We start from the raw sequence: 19,034 nt of genomic DNA on the forward strand, positions 1-19,034 counted from the left end.
AAGTCTGCTTGGGCCTAATTTTAAAGACCGGCCCAAACCTACCTAGATTACAGCCAATCTGAACCTGACCCAAGCGTGTTGGTTTGTTTTCAGACTAGACTCAACCCAACCCGATCCCAGCACCTGTGGTGGGGTCCTGTTGGAATTGAGTTGGGTTGCGAGGGTCTAGCTGCTGGCTCAGACTTTATTTTGTTTTCTCCACAGAGTTCCTGGGGGCTAATTACTCCCTGGCCCACCAGCTGCTCCCCCTTTCTCCTGGCCCAGCATTGCTCACTGTAGAGCGACCTGTTTCCCATGAACCTGTGTCTGCACTGCAGCCATAGCCTTGTCTTTAGGTCTTGGCCTGGTGGGATCTTCTGGCTCCCCATGGCCAAAATCCATCTCTGGATGTCTCCTCCATGTAGGGTTGGTGACGTGGCAACCACGTGCCTCACTCCTGCTGCTGGCTGCCTCATTGTGCTGTGTGTGCTGCAGAATGAGAGGCGCTGCATCTTGTTGGCAGGCTCACCCTGCAGCACACCATGCTTAGTGAGGTGGTGGTGGCTGGTAGGAGTGGGAAAAGCAGTCACTGCCACGCCAACCCTATGGGCAGAAGAAGTTGATTAGAGACTACCTGACCCAAGTCTGAGAGTGTCAGGTTGTTTTCATACTTGATTTGACCCAATTCCAACACCTGTAGTCGTGTTCTGTGTGGATTCGGGTTGGATTGCAGGAATCTGTTCCTGAGCTTTCCCTCAAGCCTGGAATGTGCAGGAGAGGTGGGCTGCTCTGGGAGCTGGGTGCAGGGAGAAACCAGTAGAGAATTGACAGTAGCTCCGTGTGGGGAGAGAGGGCTGCTGGCTGTGGGGAGTAGGCAGATAATGTGAGGCTCTTGGGCTGCTCAGTGTGGGATGTCTTACAGGCCTTGTAGAGGGAGAGGGCTAAGTAGGAAAAAGGTCCTGTTTGGTTGAAGAAGTGGGAGAGTTTTCTCAGCTCCCGTTCGTTAGTGAGGAGCTTTATGGATGAACAGTCTCATCTTTAGCACCATAAGGAATATATCCCTTATCATTTTGTGCTCAACATTGATATATACAAATAATTATGTGAACAGATTTGTGGCTGGCTCAGTCAAAGTTGGATGTCTAAATAACAGCAATTGCTCAAGCAAAATTAGAAAGCTGACTAGAGTACCCTGCCAAACTCTTTCCTTCACCAAAAAATTTTAAATGTTATTTCCCCCTCAAAGATGTGTGTGCTTAATGTTTCTTCTTTTGAGTTATATCATATCTGTAAACTTCTTTAATAACTTAAAGTAGTGTTAATTGAAACCCACTATATCCTTTTTTATCACTGTGTTTCCGTAAAGCTAGCCTTAGGGTAGCTCATATCATAATAAGCACATTGCCAGCATACTTTGTGCATCAGGGGTAAGAACTTTATCCTCTCTCTGCCACATGATGAAATCACTCATCTATGATAAGCACTTGCATTAGCCCTTTCTTTGAGATAGGGCTGTAGGCTATCAAAATCATCTAAATTATAATATAGTGATGTTGTAAACTCTGAAAAATTAGTGGGCTGGGTGTGTGTGGGCGTGCCGGTTTTTTTTCCCAGATGAATACAGAAACAGGTACATTGCCATACATATAGTATTACAGGGACATAGTCAGCTTGGAAATCACATTTCTTTCCAAAAATCCCAAACTACTGTAGCAGTAAGTAGCCCCTAAAATAATTTTAACTGGAAGGTACTAGATTCTAAAAAAAAATCTTTTTCATTTCATTTACGCTGTGCATTTAACAGCACTCTGTATAATCAGTTGCACTGTTTTTGTTGCTTGTACACATACTTCCAAAATGTGAGGGATGTTACTCATTTCAGTCCCAAAGTTACCTCATTTCTACACAAATTTGGTGTTCCCTTCAGTTCTATTGTTGAAAATTAACCTCAAAAATAAAGAATTAAGAAACTGATCTTATAGAAAGAGCTATTTATTCTAAAGGAAAAGTCCCACTGCATTTTAAGTTTCTTGCATGAATAATTTTTGGTCTTTGTCACATCTTGTGTCCAATGGTGGACAAGCTTTCCTGGGGCCTGGAAAGTTTGACAGTAACAGCAACAAGCAAAGATGAAACTGAACAGGCAGCAAGAAGCAGAGAGAGAAAAGGTTGGTGTGGGGTGAGAGGGTTAGCCTGAGTTACATTTGTTGTTTTGCTCTCAGGATCACATCACAGATCCTTCTAAATATAAACAGAGGAACAGAGAGTCTTGTAACAATTTTTTTAAAGTAATTAAAAAATATTGGACTCTAATATTTAAATAGTAGAATACCAGAAAACTGAAGTTTTTAAAGTAGTCATTTTAAAAAAAATTCAAGTTGACAGTGTCCCTTTAATTAGAACAAGCATTGTGAAATGTGACTTTGTAAGTATTAATGATAAATATTTAATAAGATCTGGAAGTTCACCAAGCACTCTAGCAAGACCTGCGATACCTTGTGAAAACAAACCAAATACATATTAATGGTATAACTGCCTTATCAGATAACTTTTGTCATTGTTAAAGGACTGTTTCAGTGGGTGTCACATTTTTTGAATTGGCTTGAGTGCATTGTGGTTTAAATTAACCAAATTCATTCAGAGAAAAATAAGCGGGTTGTTTAATTATATTTTTTCATTCTTTAACAGCAATATCAATATCTACTAAAGATGAACCAAAATAGAATTGGTTATTTGCAACTCATTATTCCCTTCCCTGATTTTCATGGGGAATTTACATTAACGAGATCCAAATGGCTCAAGATTTTGAGTTTGTAAGGCAAAACACACAACTGATGTAATGCAAAACGATGTAATGCACCTCTGTTTTTGACCATCTCGGGTAGCCATACACTCGTGGCTAGAACCAAGAGGGTGTTTTTCCTCTGTGTGGTTTACTTGGAACATAATGGTGGATATAGTACCTGAGTATGAAGACTTTAGTAGTCCTGTATTTGATACTACCATTGTTTCAAAATAAAAACCAGGTCATAGCTGTAGAGTTAGTGTTAAGACGGGAGATATGATACTCATTTCATTCAGGTTTTACCCCATCATAACTCTGTTGACTTCAGCAGAGGGGCTGCAGATGCTGCTATAACCCTGAGACTGCAGAAGTGGTTGCAGAAAGCTCTCTGGCTTGTGGAGGAGGATTTGGATCCCCCTGGGCTTTGCAGCTAAACTCGTGTACTCTTTATACGGGTGTCAGGATTAATTCCACAGGTAGATGTCTTCTCTTTGTATTAAATCCCTCCATGCAGACCTAACGTAATGCAGTAAAAGCTGTGTTATCCTGCACTTTATCAACTGGAAAGCTCTAGAAACCGGCATTTCTGATATCTCAATACAAATCTTCAATCTAATAACCAGGACCGATGCTGAAGCTATTTGGGACCTGAGAATTTCCAAGAGCAGTCGGACTCTGCTTGATTTAGCCGAGAAGAGCCAAATACTGTTCTTTCTGTTTGTATCTGCCATTGTGATCGGTCGGTTTATTACTCGGTGTATTGTCCTGTGTTTATCGTTAAATTTCAACACCACCCTACCATTATGGCATCCTAAATACCAGCAAAAAGCAAAGAAGAGACGCATAAGAAAGTTGTGTTAACATTAGAACAGAAAATAGATATTTGTACACGTCTTGAAAAGGACAAGAATAGGAATGTTTTGATGCAAGAGTACAATGTTGGCTCATCCACGATATACGACCTCAAGGATTGAAAAGGACAATTGTTCAATTTTTTTGCTAGTTGTGAGTCAAATAAAGCTGTTGAACAACAGCCTATTAGAGCATCTAGACAGTGTTTTATATGAATGGTTTTCATTGAAACGATTGGAGGGTGCCCCTATCTCTGGCTCATTGAAAAGGCAAAAGATTTTTATAACCAAATGCAATTGACTGAGCCATGTGCATTTTCTGCTGGGTGGCTTTCGTGTTTTAAACTTCGTCATGGCATTAGAAAGCTAGATGTGTCTGGTGAACAAAAACTGGCTGACCATGAAGCTGCAGAAAAATATTGTGAATTTTTTAGAAATTTAATTGCTGAACACGATCTGTCCCCTGAACAAATTTATAATGCTGATGAAACGGGCCTGTTTTGGCGATGCTGGCCAAATTCTGCCCTAGTAGGTGCAAGTGAATCTAATGCTGCTGGTTTTAAGCAGAATAAAGACAGACTAACTGTTCTTGTATGCTAATGCTGCAGGCTCGCATAAAGTAAAACTTTTAGTGATTGGAAAATGCAATCATCCTAGAGCTTTCAAAGGTGTTGCACATTTTCACAGGTGTTGCACAAAGTGCAAGGTAATTCATGGACGGACAGATTTTTTATGATTTGTTTCATCATGTTTTTATACCTGGAGTGAAAGAACATTTTAGAAAAATAGGCTTACTTGAAGATAGCAAAGCTATTCTATTGCTAGACAATCGTAGAGCTCCCCTCATGAAACAGAGTTAGTGTCTGCTAATATTTTTATCATCTTTCTGCCTGCCAATGTTACTTCATTGATTCAACCTAGGGACCAGGACATCATCCAGAACAAAAGGTTATTACAGAAGAGATTTCCTGAGAAAGTTGATCAATCATGAAGGCATTATACAGGACTTTCAATATCGTTATAACGTAAAAGATGCAATTTTTAATGTTGCTTGTGCCTGGAATTCTGTTAAAAGGTGACACATTAAGGAGAGCTTGGATAAAATTGTGGCCTAGTGTTATGTTTGCAGAAATGTCTTCTGATGAGGATGAATCTGAAGTCTTTAAAGAAAGAGTTAGAAAAAATACATTAGCATAAATTCTTGAAATGGTGGATACTCCTTCACACCCAGTCAACAAATTTCATGAAAGTGAGATAGAAAATTGGGTTGAAGCGGACAAGGAGGTTGAAGTGACAAATACTGTTACTGATACAGAAATGATAGAGAATGTTTTGAATCCTGAAAAGTTAAAAGACACTGATAAAGACAGTGAAGAAGAAGATTTTAGTGAAGAGGCCAAAATAACTTGGGGAAAGGTTGCTTCAGCTTTTGATTCGATAGTTAAATTTGCAGAAAGGCAGCCATGTTATACTGCCCAGGAGGTTATGCAATTGCACATTCTGCATTCCACTTTTATGCAAAAGAGGCAGAAGGCAAGCAAGCAAGCTAATATCGGGAATTTATTTAAAATTACCCAGCTTCCAGGGTAAGTCATAGGGTTATTACAGATTCAGCCCAATCTGCTACACCTTCTACAGCTACAATGATAATTGATGTTGATAATGATGACCCTGAGGCACTGCAAGATTCTGACGTGCCTTCTGAATCATCAAAGAAAGATTAAATTATGTTCGGTACAGTTTTAGTGTTAAGTGTATTTTTAGTGATCTGGGTATATGCCATGCGCTGCCCATAGTGATACGTAGTGTCATAAGATAACCTACTGTTTAGAAACCTTTACCTGTATACACCTAAGTGCTTCAAGAAACCAACCACTCTGCAGTGCAGTACTACTACCGGATTGGTGAGTACCTTTTATTCATTTAATTGTATTCTAATTCTTTGCAAATTGGTATTCCGTCGGTAAGTATAAGTCTTAGTTAACTGGAATTTTTGACTACTCGGTAACCCCCATTCTCCCAACATGCCAGATAACAAAGCTTTTACTGTATTTCTGGGTAAATTTTCACTCTTTTGCAGGCACAAATTACATCTGGATTTTTGAACCCACAAAAAGAGGTGTTCAAATCTTGTTACACGTCTGTCTAATTATTGTGCTTTGGATATAAATCAAGTAGCTGTTGGATGAACTATTCATGTGTACCCATAATTTGTTTTGCAGGCATAAGTTTTATGAGAACATTTTATGAGAAATAACACTGCAAACAAGGTGACTGAGGTTTGAACTTGCAACACAAAATAGTAGTAGTAACTCAGGGACTGCAAGTAAGGGAATATATGAAAATTGAATGATTTTTGTTGAGTACCTTGGAACAGAAATCTGAGATCCTTTGACAAACTCCTAACATATGGCATAGTGTGCCCTTGTCACATTTACACTTGGTGCAGCTAAAGTTACCATCTTGAGCATATCTGGCGTATACATCTGGATGGATGTTGCACTCTAAAGCAACAAAAGGAATTAAAAATCAAATAACTTACTACAGATGGAAATTGTCATTAAATAAATCACTTGCTTCTAGGCCTTATCTGAAATGGATCGGTCTAAGTTGAGTTTCCAGACACAACTATTTTTTTCCTTTTTAGAGAGTTTTGTTTGGGTTGAAGACCCATTTTGATGTGAAATTTGGAGCAGGGAATCCTTCCTTGTGAGTGATTTGCACATTAGACCCAGCAGATTCTGTATAGGAAACAAATATCTACATCTGAGAAAGAAAAACAAAAAAACTTTCCTGGAAGAATTTTAAAATTCTTCTGAACCACTGGAAAGATCGTCCATTACCATATGAAAAGTAATAACTTACTTCATAGAACACCCATTTTCAAATTGCTGTATGAACCGGAGTTAACTAATCTTTACAGCACCTCTATGATGTAGGTCAGGAAGTACCCTCAATTTAAAGTAGAAACTGAGGTGCAGAGAATGAGGTCCTGATCTTTCAAACATTTACACATGTGGGTAGTTTCACAAACATGAGTAATCTTGTGTCCAAAGAAGTTTTTGGGCCAGTGGAACATCATATGAAAAACTGGAACTGTCCATGAAAAAATGTGGCCCTTGATCACTGTAGCTTTACCTTGCCATGCACAGAGATTCCCTTGAATTGGTCACAATGTTCTCCCTTCTGTTTCTGAGAAATGTGCATGCCCTGGATTCTGAGATGCTATGCGTGCCCTGGAGGTGTTTGGGTGCAAGTTGAGAATCAGTTATTGGTTACAACATAGAGGACCGAGGCCTTCAAAGTTTTCAACTTAAACAATCAATGCAATCTAATACCTCTTCTGTTTTCAGTGCCCATTAAATTAAAAGAGGGTGCTACGCTGTTGATCCCCATGAATCAGATCAGTAAGCCATTTTATACTATTACAGGAGAATCGACTATTAATAAAGCCAGTTTGGATCAGTATATTTTTAGATACCTAATTAATTATTTGTGTCTGAACTGTTACAGCTTTTAGTATAGTATGTACTAGTTAATTAAATTAATAAGTGCCTTGCTATCTCAGGCTATCCAATAAATAGTGTACTGTAGTTGGGGCATCAGGGATAAATCTGGGAGGAAGCCAGTCATTTCAGAATTAACTGAAATGAAACATAGCTGGCAAATGATTGACTAGAGTTTGGGAAAACAGCAAGTAGAAAGCCATCTGGTCAGGAGCCTTACAAGCTTGAAAATTTCGAATATCTTTTGACATGTCTCTGGAAGTTATGGGTTTGTCCATGAATTTATCCTTGGAAAACTACTGTCATTTCACAAATGAAAGATCATAGACTTCTAAAATAATTTGTTGCACAAGAATTCATTGAAATATTGAAAGAGCTTGTTGCTGTCTCTAGTACCTGAAGACATGTTGCCCAGATGATCATTCACTAGGGGAGTTGTGGAAGGGTTACTGTTCTGTCTAAAAGGCTCATCCAACAGTAATACACTTCACTTTGCAAGGATGATGAAAATCCATATGAGATCTACGTCAAATGGCAATTAAAGTTGCACTTGTCAGAGTTATCTTTTGCAGAAGTCAAAAAAGCGGGGCTGACTGGACAGTAAATTTCAGGGGCTCCTATCCATGTTAGTACGTGGGTTGGTCCTTTCCACACTGTTTGATTGGTTGAACCATGTTTGGCATGCATGGCAGTTTTCCATGCTGGGTGTCTGCATTAGGCTGATTTATTATTATTATTTATTTATTTATTATTTATTATTTTATTTTATTATTTTTTTCAATTTCAGCCAGAATGATTCAGCTGTTTTTTGAGAACAAGGCTAATGACAAATAGACTGTTTTGCCCATGTTAAAAAAATTCTGATGACCTTTTATTTGGAAAGCTAGAGCGGCCCATGCTTTGGAGCAGGGACCTGAATTTTAGCTGTTGTCTGACCAACTTATCAGACTTTGAAAAATTGCAGTTTGCACATGCTCAGTAGAGACTAATATTTTATATCCGCTAAATCCCTCAAAGATTCTGTCCACAATGTGCAGACTCCAGCCCAGGGCTAAGCAGGACTTTGCCTGAAATTTCAGTTTTGGACTGCTGCAGGCCATGCTGGGACGGGATAACTGAACTGAGAGCAGGAGACTGTTTCCTGTGCTATCAGTGACTCTCTTCCTGGGTCCAGACCGCAAAAGAGGAAGGTGCCTGATCTGAATGCAGAGGGGACAAGAGCCAGACCCCTGGTGGGAGTAGATTGGGAGAAGAAGCCTGGGGAGTGGCAGGGGTATAGAAGTCTTGACTGGAGGCTGGCAGAGGGAAAGAGGGACATTGGAACTGGGAGTTGGGTGTGAGGAGACTATGACTGGCTGGGCAAGGAAACTAGGACTGGAAGAGATGATGGAGTGATACTGGGAGTCAGTATGTGGGTAGAGACTGAGATTGGATGAACAGCCAAGGCAGACTGGGACTGAGAATTGTTGAGGTGGGAGGTGAGGTATAAGCAACGGGATGAAACATTTTAACAGAATTAGGGAAGACGGGCTTAATTAAGTACAACTTATTGTAAGGCTTAAAATGCTTGTACCTTTTCAAGCATCACTCTGCATTCTTGATATGTTGAAGATTGCTTCACTGTGATTTTCCTCCAGCATTCCAAATGATTAATAGGGAACTCTGCACATCTGCATTCAAGCTGATGTCATTAGGTCTATTCACCAATTTGCTGGATCCAGGAATTGTGATAAAATGATGACAAATTAGAGCAAAGACTTGTTTTGACTAATGAATTGGGTCAAGATAAGCTAGATATTTTGAGCCAGCTGACTTCACGTAATGCATTTTCCCAGAAAACTATCCCCAGAGAAAGTAAGAGGATCAGATGTATATCAGCTTGGGCATATTTTTCCATTCGTGTGCATAGACTGAGCCAAACTCTGAAAGGTACTTGTCTGCACCTAGTCCTGTCAGAGAGAAATGACACCCAACATGATTTACTGACATCAGTACTATACTGGAGAAAGGACGTTCTGTCTATAATTAGCAGTCGTCGTCACTAAGCTGTGTCCAGTTCAGGGCACGCACTTTAAGAAGGATGAGAACAAATTGGAGACACTCCAGAGGAGAGGAGTAAAAATAAGAGGTTTAGAAAACATGCCTTTTGAGGAAAGGGTGAAAGATTTGTGCATGTTTACTCTAGAGAAGAGAAGCTGAGAAGAGTTGTCAAACTTGTTAAGGGCAGTTATAAAGAGGACAGTGATAAATTGTTCTCCATGTCCACCAAGTATAGAACAAGAAGTAATCAGCTTAGTTTGCAGTGTGGGAGATTTAGGTTAGATATTGGGGAAAACTTTGTAACTATAAGAATAGTTTAGCACTAGAACAAGTTATCCTAAGAAGGTTGTAAAATACCTGTCATTGGCGCTTTCTAAGGAAAGATTAGACTAACATCCCTGACAAGACCACTTGATCTGAGAAATCCTAGATGTGGGACAAACACCCAAAATTCAGTATGCGAGGAAAAATAGTAGCTGAGGGAGCCTGATGCAATATGGATTCATGCCTATAAAGAATATCCTCCTCCTCATTTCAATTTCTTGATTCTAGTACATCTGCTATCAACAGGGTGTAATCCCAGGTTGTTCCAGATCTGTGTGTGGTTCAGGGCTAGAAGTGGGTCTATGATAAGGACCATCCTTTGGAAAGAGGGACTTGTGAGAGGTGTGCTAGCTCTGACAAATAAAAATGAGTGGCAGCCTAAGTACCACAAAGCGACTGAAAGATTCAACCCATTTTAATCCCCTATTTTTTGTAACTCCTTTGTAACTGTCCTTAGGTAATTGTTGATTTTGAAAACTCATTCTATAAATAATCTTGCAGAAAAGCAACTCATGGTAAAATATACAGTAACGGAAACTTCCAGAATCTGATTTGGCCAAAATGTATCAAGAACATATTTTAAAATACTTTACGTTCTATTCCAGTGTCTTGCCATTGGTACCCCCATTCTCTCTAAGCCTCTCCCTTAGAACCACAAATATTTGTAACCTGGCACAAATGTTTAGAAAATATCCTGAGTAATTTTTCCAAAAGTGGACACTGCAGTGTTTAGGAATAGGGTAATAGCCCTTTAAACAGATGTTTGTGTGCCTAAATCTTCCAGTCGTCATAATGTCATACATTTCAGCCAGCACTGGATCATATTTAGTTTTGTGTTGTACCGTGGCTTTTGTCATTGGCATAGTTACATTTTGCAGACGTAAAAAAGCTAGAAGCAAAGGCCTTCCAGTATGATCTCCCATTACATATGAAATTAGAGCTCCTATTCCATACTTGTGCAGCTAGATCCCAGATAATGGTTTACTAGCTATATGTAAGTTTGCAAGGCCTAGCTGTATACATACAGCTGTTCTGATCTATTTCTGGCAGCGTCTAGAACAGAATAAGCAGAGGTCTTACAACTATTGAAAGGAATACTACACCATTCCTATACACGGCAGACACTCAGTATGTCCTATGGCACAGATGATTTGTGATATAGTTGTCTCTAAAAGATGCTGTCTACACTAGAGTTTAAATGAAGTCCAAGACTTAAATAACTAAATCACTGTTGACCAAAAATTATCTCCAGTGTCAAATGCCAACATCCTGGACCCCTCCCATTAAGGCTTCAGTTGGGAGCATGGGACAAACAGCACTTGTTGCTTTGGTGCATTACCTCCTCCTGCTTGTTGACAATAAAAATACATCCATTCTCATTCTACTGGACCTTTCAAGCATTTAATACCATTGATAACCAAACACTCTTGTCCTGTCCTCAAGAAACTGCAGGAGTGATGGAAATACCCTGAAATGGCAGAGTTTTTCCTTGTTAAGCAAACCCAGAACTGTTATGGTCAAAAGCTCTCACTTGTGAGGTTTTGCAAGGTTGAGTCCCCATCCTGTTCAATACCTATATAAACGTGTCTAGAAAGCTAGTAAGACAAAACAGGCTGCAGTGCCAGCACTGTGTGGACAACACCCAGCTCTACATTTCTCTCATAGCAAACATTAAGGGCTCCCTCTCCAAGCTTTCCAAAAGTGCCTGGCTGAAGAGCAGATGACTGAAGTTGAACCTTGACAAGACTGAGAGCATGCTGGTAGGAAGAAGGAAGTGCTTTGAAGAATTCACCTCTATTTCAGCCCTCACTATTGAAGTAATCTATACTCATATTGTTAGATTGAACTGCTGCCTTGGGAGCTGTCTTAGGCTGCACTGCGCTAAGGTACCCAAATAGCCATGGTGCAAAGAACACCCACTTCATCTGTGACTAGCCAGAGGAGTGTGCTGGATTCTGTTTGTTATTGATCAGGCCACAGTGACCTACATATTCATAACCTCAGAGTGGCCTACTGAAAATTTCAGTATCTAGGAGTGAAGCTCAATGGCCTGAGGAAGCTACAGCTGCTTCATACAACAGCAATTCATCTGCTCACTAACACTGGTTTTTAGGAACACGTCCTCCAAATTCGCTGCTTCCTGTGCTGGCTTCCCATTGAATGCAGAGTCTAGTTCAAGGTCGTCAGACTGATTTTAAAATCCCTGCGTGGTATTGTCTCTGGCTATGTGAGAGATTACCTTTCCTACTGCAATGATGACCTCACGTGACAGCTTCACTCCACAGGAAAAAAGAATCTGTTGACAAATGGGAAGACTCATACCTACAGAAGAGAGAACCAGAGAAGTTTTGGACAAAGACAACAGAACTCAGTCAGACGGAATAAGAACGATAACCACCTTCACCATATTCAGAACTAAATGTATCTTAACTTTCCTGCAATAACCTTCTCAAACTCAACCACCCCCCTCTCTTAATATATTTGTTTGTTTCTACCAACAGAGAGAGAAAAATGTTTGTTTACTGGGCCAAATTCAGACTCTTTTTATGCATACAATTACTTCATTGAAATAAATGAAACTGCACTTCCTCAAATGAAGTTTGAATTTTGTCCATTTTGCTTTGGCTTTCTCATACCATTCAACTTTTTCCCATTCTCTTGCTCTTCGTGTTGGTGGTGTGTTTCTTAGCTTATGTATGTCTCAATACATAAGCTCCTTTTACTTTTTGTGCTTGTTCTCATTGTGGTGCTGTAACTAAGAAACAGAAGAATGGTCATACTGGGTCAGACCAAAGGTCCGTCTAGCCCAGTATCCTGTCTTCTGACAGTGGCCAATGCCAGGTTCCCCAGAGGGAATGAACAGAACAGGTAGTCATCAAGTGATCCATCCCCTGTTGCACATTAATTGGATCATTTCTGAATAATTAGAATGTCATTGTCCAAAATACCATCCATTAGTTATCTGTAAGAAATTCATTTTTTTTTGTTTTTGATGAACCAATAGCCACAATAAACCTTCTCCTTGAAGTTTTGCAGAGTCTATTATAAATTTGAGATTATTCTCATTTCATACTTTTTACAAAGCATTACAGATAGTGCAATAGCCTGGTTTCAACAGAACTTGAACAGAAATTTTGGGTTCTTTCGGATTCTAGGCTATTTTGTTCTGTTTAATTTCACATGAAGGAATAAATTTAAAATCATTTGCTTTTGTAAATACTAAATAAATTTGAAGAAATAAAAACCTTTTTGATAAGAAAACATTTTGCCACAGGACACTTACATAAACAACTGCAACTGGTTCACTAATATTGCATCAGTATCATATTTCACGCTTAATTTGGTAAATAAATTATCTATAGAACTGGAGAGATTTTGGTTTAATCAGCTTTTAAATCACACCAAACTTTCTTAACTTAAGTGGACATTAGAAATCACTGGTGAAATAAGGACAAACAATTCAGACAAATATATAACTTAAAGCAATAGTTCCAGTTGATGGATGCCTACAAACATTTTTAGGGTTTTTAAATTAATAACATTGTGTATCAGTAATGATATTTTACCATTTTTTTTCTGAACATGTACAGAGTGCTTTTAAGTAGTTTGGAATGATGACTGATATTTATATTATTGGGCTTGGAAATATTTGTATAAAACACGTGTGTAGGGCCAGATTATAGCGAGCCTTGTGTAGGTGCATTATGGCGGGGGTGGGAGGGTACAAGGGGACCATCTTTAGGTGCCTAAATGCCCTTGTAATTTTACAAGATTTTAATTTTACAGGCTAAAATGTAGCTTTGAAGATCTGGGGACCCCGAAAACCATGGAGGGAGGCGTTATACCTATTTATTATATCTTAAAGCCCAAAAATGCCTGAGCAGGTTGGATGCCCAATTCCCATTGAACTACTTGGGCATTTTTGCAAATCCCACCAGCGACCTATCTGTATCTTTAAGTCCCTACATGCCTTTGTAAATCTCACCCTAAGTCTGAACTAAGTTTTCTAGCAGTTTTTATTGTATTATATTTTATATGCCCCTTGAACTTAATTCTTGTGGAAGATTTTTGAATGTTTTTTGCTTGCCAAACGTTTTTTAAAAGTCTATATGCCAACATGTTCAACAGTGAAAAAAGGAAAAGCATAAAATGCAATATGAATATGTACCTTGCAGAGATATAAAGCAATAAACTTTCTTTTTTTTTTAAATTTTAGTGTGAGCGCTGTTTGCCATTATATCATGACAAGCCTTTTCATCCAGGTGACCAAGTTCAAGCTTATAATTGTAAACCTTGTCAGTGCTATGGCCATGCAGTAAGCTGCCACTATGACATGGCAATGGATTCTTTTCCTAATGAACACAATAGAGGAGGTGGCGGAGTATGTGATAACTGTCAACATAACACCACAGGTAATTTAACAAGCAACATCAAAATATGTAGGGACATTTTGGAGAGAGTCAGTCATAAAAACCCAAATGGTTCTGAGGTTCAACAATGATGAAGAGAAAATTAAATTTTTTGAAGTACAGCCCCTGTGTACTTCAGTAGCTAGAATTATGTAAACAGCTAAGATAGAGAAATGCCATCACTACAATGCAATATAATTTTGTATAGAATCTTCCATGTAAATTATATCCCAGCATACTTTATTATAGCATGAACATCAACATCTGCTGCAGTTAAGCTTGCAAAATGGTTTCCATTATACATGATGTACAGTGTTTATATCAGGACCATCACATTGGTCTAACCAGGTAACATATAGCAAACAAGATTCTTGGTAAAATATCAGATTCCTCTTTAATGAGTAAAAATTTGCTCACTCCATATGTAGAGGGTTTGCATACTTATTTCAGTGTTCTTGGCTTTCTCTATGAAAGGGGAAAGTTTGAGGTTCAACAGTAAGTTGTCCAAAAAAATGTATAGACATTCACGTAGCATAGCTCTATAGAAGTGTGGTATTATATAACAGATGGAAGTTTAATGGAGTAAAACACAGTTTGTAACAGGTTCATTGTTTCATATGCTCTGGATCACTAAATTGGCAGGTAGAGATGAAAGGTGCATTAAAATGGACGTCCTGAAAATTATAGAATTCTCTCAAAGGAATAGAGTCTTTAATTTTGAATTATACAGCTAATTTTAATGAATTGGAAGCCATAATGCATAACCTTTCCCTCATGCAGGAAGAAACTGTGAGATGTGTAAGGATTTCCATTACCGGCAAGCAGGTGCAGATCTTTCCGCTGTCGATGTTTGTAAAACCTGTGACTGCTACACAGCAGGCACCAAAAATAATAGCCTCCTGTGTGATAAGGTAAGTGATCTCAACACAAAATATCAGCAAATGTTCTATCCGCTGGTTGGCGTATCAGTAACATTAATTACAAGATGTGCTTAAATGGATACTGCTTTATATAAGTTGCTGTAGTTCCTCCTTTACAAAATGGTGGCTGATTCATACTGAAGACTGGAAGGCTAACAAGACTTTGTAAGCAATCTGAGAATGGCGTTAGGTGCAGAGCTTTGTCCTGCAATCAGGAGTGAATGTAAAATATACACGTACAAATTTTCAGAAATAAATATGGTTTTGAGTGCCCAACTTGAGCACCATCCCTCTTAAAATCTGGGCTCTTTAGGGTGTCTCAGGTGGTGCACTCAAAAAATTGATGCACCAAAAATTACTGGTCAATTTTGAAAATGTAGACAGAGTCCAAATTACGCTAAAATTTAATTAACTTTCCTCCTGATATGTAGACAAAGATTGATCTCCATATAAGTCACCATGTTCCTCTTGTTTTGAAAAATAAAAAGGAAAAAAAGGCATCAGCTATGCTTCTTGAGTCTTTGGATCTCATTTACAAGAAAGGCATATAGTCTGCTAATAAATCTTACTGTGTCTTTCAAAGTGCCTACTGAGTGCCTGTTAAAATGGTGCTCAGTCACAGTGTAAGAATGATAAATCATGGGATTGAATCCAGCAACATGTTATAAAATGCTGGGTTGGTGGTGTTTTTTCCTCATACCTGCATACGGAAAATAAAGTGAGCAAGAAAACACAAGTGGCATTCAAGTCTCGCATATGCGTTGTGTTGAAAAATGCGTTGACACAGTTTTTTTTATCACATTGTACCAGAATTCTGACCCTGAACTGGCTCTGATAGGCAGTTTTGCAGCGGCTTTTTTTTGTCTTCCCAAATGTAATTTTAAAATCTGGAACCATTTCCTCGGTATATTTCAACATATGTTGTTATTTCTTTTCCATCGACGGTTAACAACTTCTTCATAAAATAATCCATTGTAACATTTGTCCTATAATTTGTTTTACTTTTGTTTATTTTACTTAGATTGTAAGATCTTTGTGGTAGTGTTTTCTTTGTAGCCTTGATCCTACAAATGACTCCTACAAATGGTACGGAAAACCATGTGACTTCATCTGCCTGTGCAGAGCTCATTGCAGGGCTGCTGTCTATGTTTGTAAAGCAACGTGTAAAGTTAGAGCCCTATATTTTAATAATGATAATACCCAATAGTCACAAGCAGAAACAGACTCTCTGATCTCCATCTTCTGAGGATGATGCTTCTTAACTACAGTGCAGATATGAAAATCCTTTAAAACTCCAGAAACAATATTAGGACCTCACACTGTTGTAAGGCACTAAAGCAAGGAGGAAATAAATGAGAAATTAGACACTAGTTTTAACATTCGCTGTTGCTGATGATTTGTTACTCTAGTCTAACAGTAACTTGGGGTAATAATTAAAGGTGGTAAAATAAATTCAGAAATTATTAACTGATGCAACATCATCATCATCATCACTGGCGATCCTTCAAGATCGAGGATGATCTTTTTCACAGCTTTTATTTTTGAAGGGTCCTTTGGTGACTGAGGAGTTCAATCCTTGAGCCACAGGCTCATTGGCAGACATTGTATGCGATGTTGGAAGACAGGTTTGGGCCACGATTGCTGCGTAGCAGTTGTCTTTCCTTTTTTTTTCCTGGTGTTTTTCTCTAATTAGGGGAAGGTGATTTTCCTCAAAAGTGGATGCTCCCTCTCTGACAAATCTTTGCCAGTTATCCCTATTCTGGGCTGCTGTCTCCCAGTGTGTGGTGTCAATGCCACATCTCTTGATGTTTATCTTGAGGGTGTCTTTATAGTTTGTCTTTCGGCCTCCCCAATTCCTTTCTCCTTTGGTGAGTTGGGCGTACATCAGTTGTTTTGGTAAGCGTATATCAGGCATGCGCACACAGTGCCTGCTCCACCTCAGCTGGTGCTGGATAATCAGGGCCTCAACACTGAAGATGTTGGCCTCTGTGAGGACACTGACATTAGTGCGGCGATCCTCCCACTTTATGTTGAGGATCTTCCAAAGAAAGTGCTGGTGCTGGTGTTCCAGGTTTTTCAGGTGTTTCTGTAGGTCACCCACGTCTCACAGCCATAGAGGAGAGTTGGGATTACAACTTCTTTATAAACTAAAAGTCCAGTATGTGTTCTGATGTTGTGATTGTTGAACACCTGGTGAGATAGGCTGCCAAAGGCAAGGCTGGTATAGTGGATTCTGTGTTGAATCTCGACATTTATGTCTGCCCTCTGTGAGAGATGGCTGCCAAGATAGGCAAAGAATTCTACATTTTCCAGTTCTTCTTTGTCAATGTAGATCTTCCTTGCTGGGTCTGGCTGGTGGAGAACTTTTGTTTTGCCAATGTTCAGAGTTAGCCCTAGGCTTTTGTAAGCATCAGAGAAGCAATTAAGAGCTGTTTGAAGATCCTCCTGTGAGTGTGCAACTATGGCACAATCATCTGGGTACTGGAGTTCAGTTATTGTTGCCGATATTACTTTAGTTCTGGCATGGAGAGGTTGCCTTCTGTCCAATATTGGATGCAAATGCCCTGCGGTAGACGGTCTTGGGTTAATGTTTTCATAGCTGAAAAAAAGGGTGGGTGCCACTACACAACCTTATTTTATGCCAGTTTGGATGACAAAGGGCTCAGAGGTAGAGCCACGGCACAGGATGGAGGCAGTCATCTGGTCATGGAGGAGTCTTACAATGGTGATAAATTGGCTTGGGCAGCCAAACTTTGACATGATTTTCCACAGACCTTCATGATTGACAGAGTCAAAAGCTATGGTCAGATTGATAAAGGCCATATACAGCTCCTGGTGTTGTTCTTGACATTTTTCCTAAATCTGCCTGGCTGTGAAAATCATGTCTGAGGTGCCTCATGATGATCTGAAGCCACACTGGACTCTGGAAATACTTCTTCTGCAAGAGGGATCAGGTGATTCAGTAAGATTCTAGCAAGAATTTTCCCAGCAATGGAGAGGAGGGCAATGCTTTGATAGTTGCCACAGTAGGCCCTCTCTCCCTTTTTGAAAATACAATACAATAAGGAAAGAGGCTGAGGCATGAGCTTGAAGCTGTGATTATAAAAAAAAACAAGAAAAAAAGGGAAAAATGGGGGAGACTGAGCTGCTCAAAAAGGCATCAGTAGACTGCTGCAATAGAAGCAGGGCAGAGAGAAATGATTAAGAGGCATTAAAAATAGATTAATAAGGCTGTAGACTAAGGGCTGAAATGAATTACATGAAATAGAAAGGCATCATTGAAGGAAGTGTTTCCAGGTCTGACCCGTGGAAGATGGAATCATAAGGAATAAGGACCCTACTCATGAAAATTAATTGTCACATCACAATGATAATTTTCAAGGAAATACGCTAAAAACGATATAGAATACAGTTTCACTGCATAATTTACCATTTCCTGCAATTCATCAATGGTTTTTTCTTCTGCACAGAACTAGTTATCTGTCATCAAGCTCTAAAGAGCTGCAGAATTCCAAAAGGGAACATTTGAATTACCCCAAAGCATATTTACTCATCATGTACAAAAATATGCATAGATAAAATTAGCAGGAGGGGCAAAAGAGTAATCAATACACTACCGCTGCCCCCAAAACTTCACTGAAATGAGCATGGATACTGTATTTCGGTTCTGCTTATCTATTTCACTCTGCTCTGGGAAATGTGAATTTATATGTGTTGTATTTTTATTTGAATGGATTCTGAATGCTTAGAGGGCAGTAGGTAGTGTACACTCACAGACTGCTATGTTCTACTAACTGTGATGAGGTGTTCACCCCACACTTGTCCTGAAAGGGTTAATGAAGACAAAGGGAGGCTAATTAACCCAATAGGACACAGCAGAGAGGAATCAGGTGGCTTAGCAATTCCCTGACTGAGGTAGCCCAACTGAGGGGGAACAGCTGTGCTGGACTTACAAAGGCAGGAAATTGGCAGCAGAAGGGAGCTGCTGGGAAAGTCTGCAGTCACTCCCTGGGAGAATGGAGGTGTGTTTGGGCTGACAAACCCAGAGAGTGGGGAAACAAGGATGGTAGGAAAGGGCTCAGGGAAAGGCAGTAAGGTCTAGAAGGCAACAGACCTTGGCTGCTGGCTAGAGGATCCCTGAGCTGGAACCCGGAGCAGAGGGTGGGCCCAGGTTCCCCTGCCAACCACTGAAGGAGTGGCACCTATTGCAGCGAATGGGA

At 39.5% G+C, this 19,034-nt stretch overlaps 1 protein-coding gene across 1 annotated transcript in view; it reads left to right on the forward strand.

Moving 5' to 3' along the window:
* Nucleotides 1-19,034, forward strand: part of USH2A (usherin) — a 562,110-nt gene that overhangs the window by 65,847 nt on the left and 477,229 nt on the right. The window contains exons 10-11 of the mRNA XM_074949260.1: nucleotides 13,702-13,897; nucleotides 14,675-14,805. Of these exons, the coding sequence (XP_074805361.1) occupies nucleotides 13,702-13,897; nucleotides 14,675-14,805 (327 nt within the window). The remainder of the gene's footprint in view (nucleotides 1-13,701; nucleotides 13,898-14,674; nucleotides 14,806-19,034) is intronic.

This window comes from Natator depressus, chromosome 3 (genome assembly GCF_965152275.1).
Source record: "Natator depressus isolate rNatDep1 chromosome 3, rNatDep2.hap1, whole genome shotgun sequence".
NCBI lineage: Eukaryota > Metazoa > Chordata > Testudines > Cheloniidae > Natator > Natator depressus.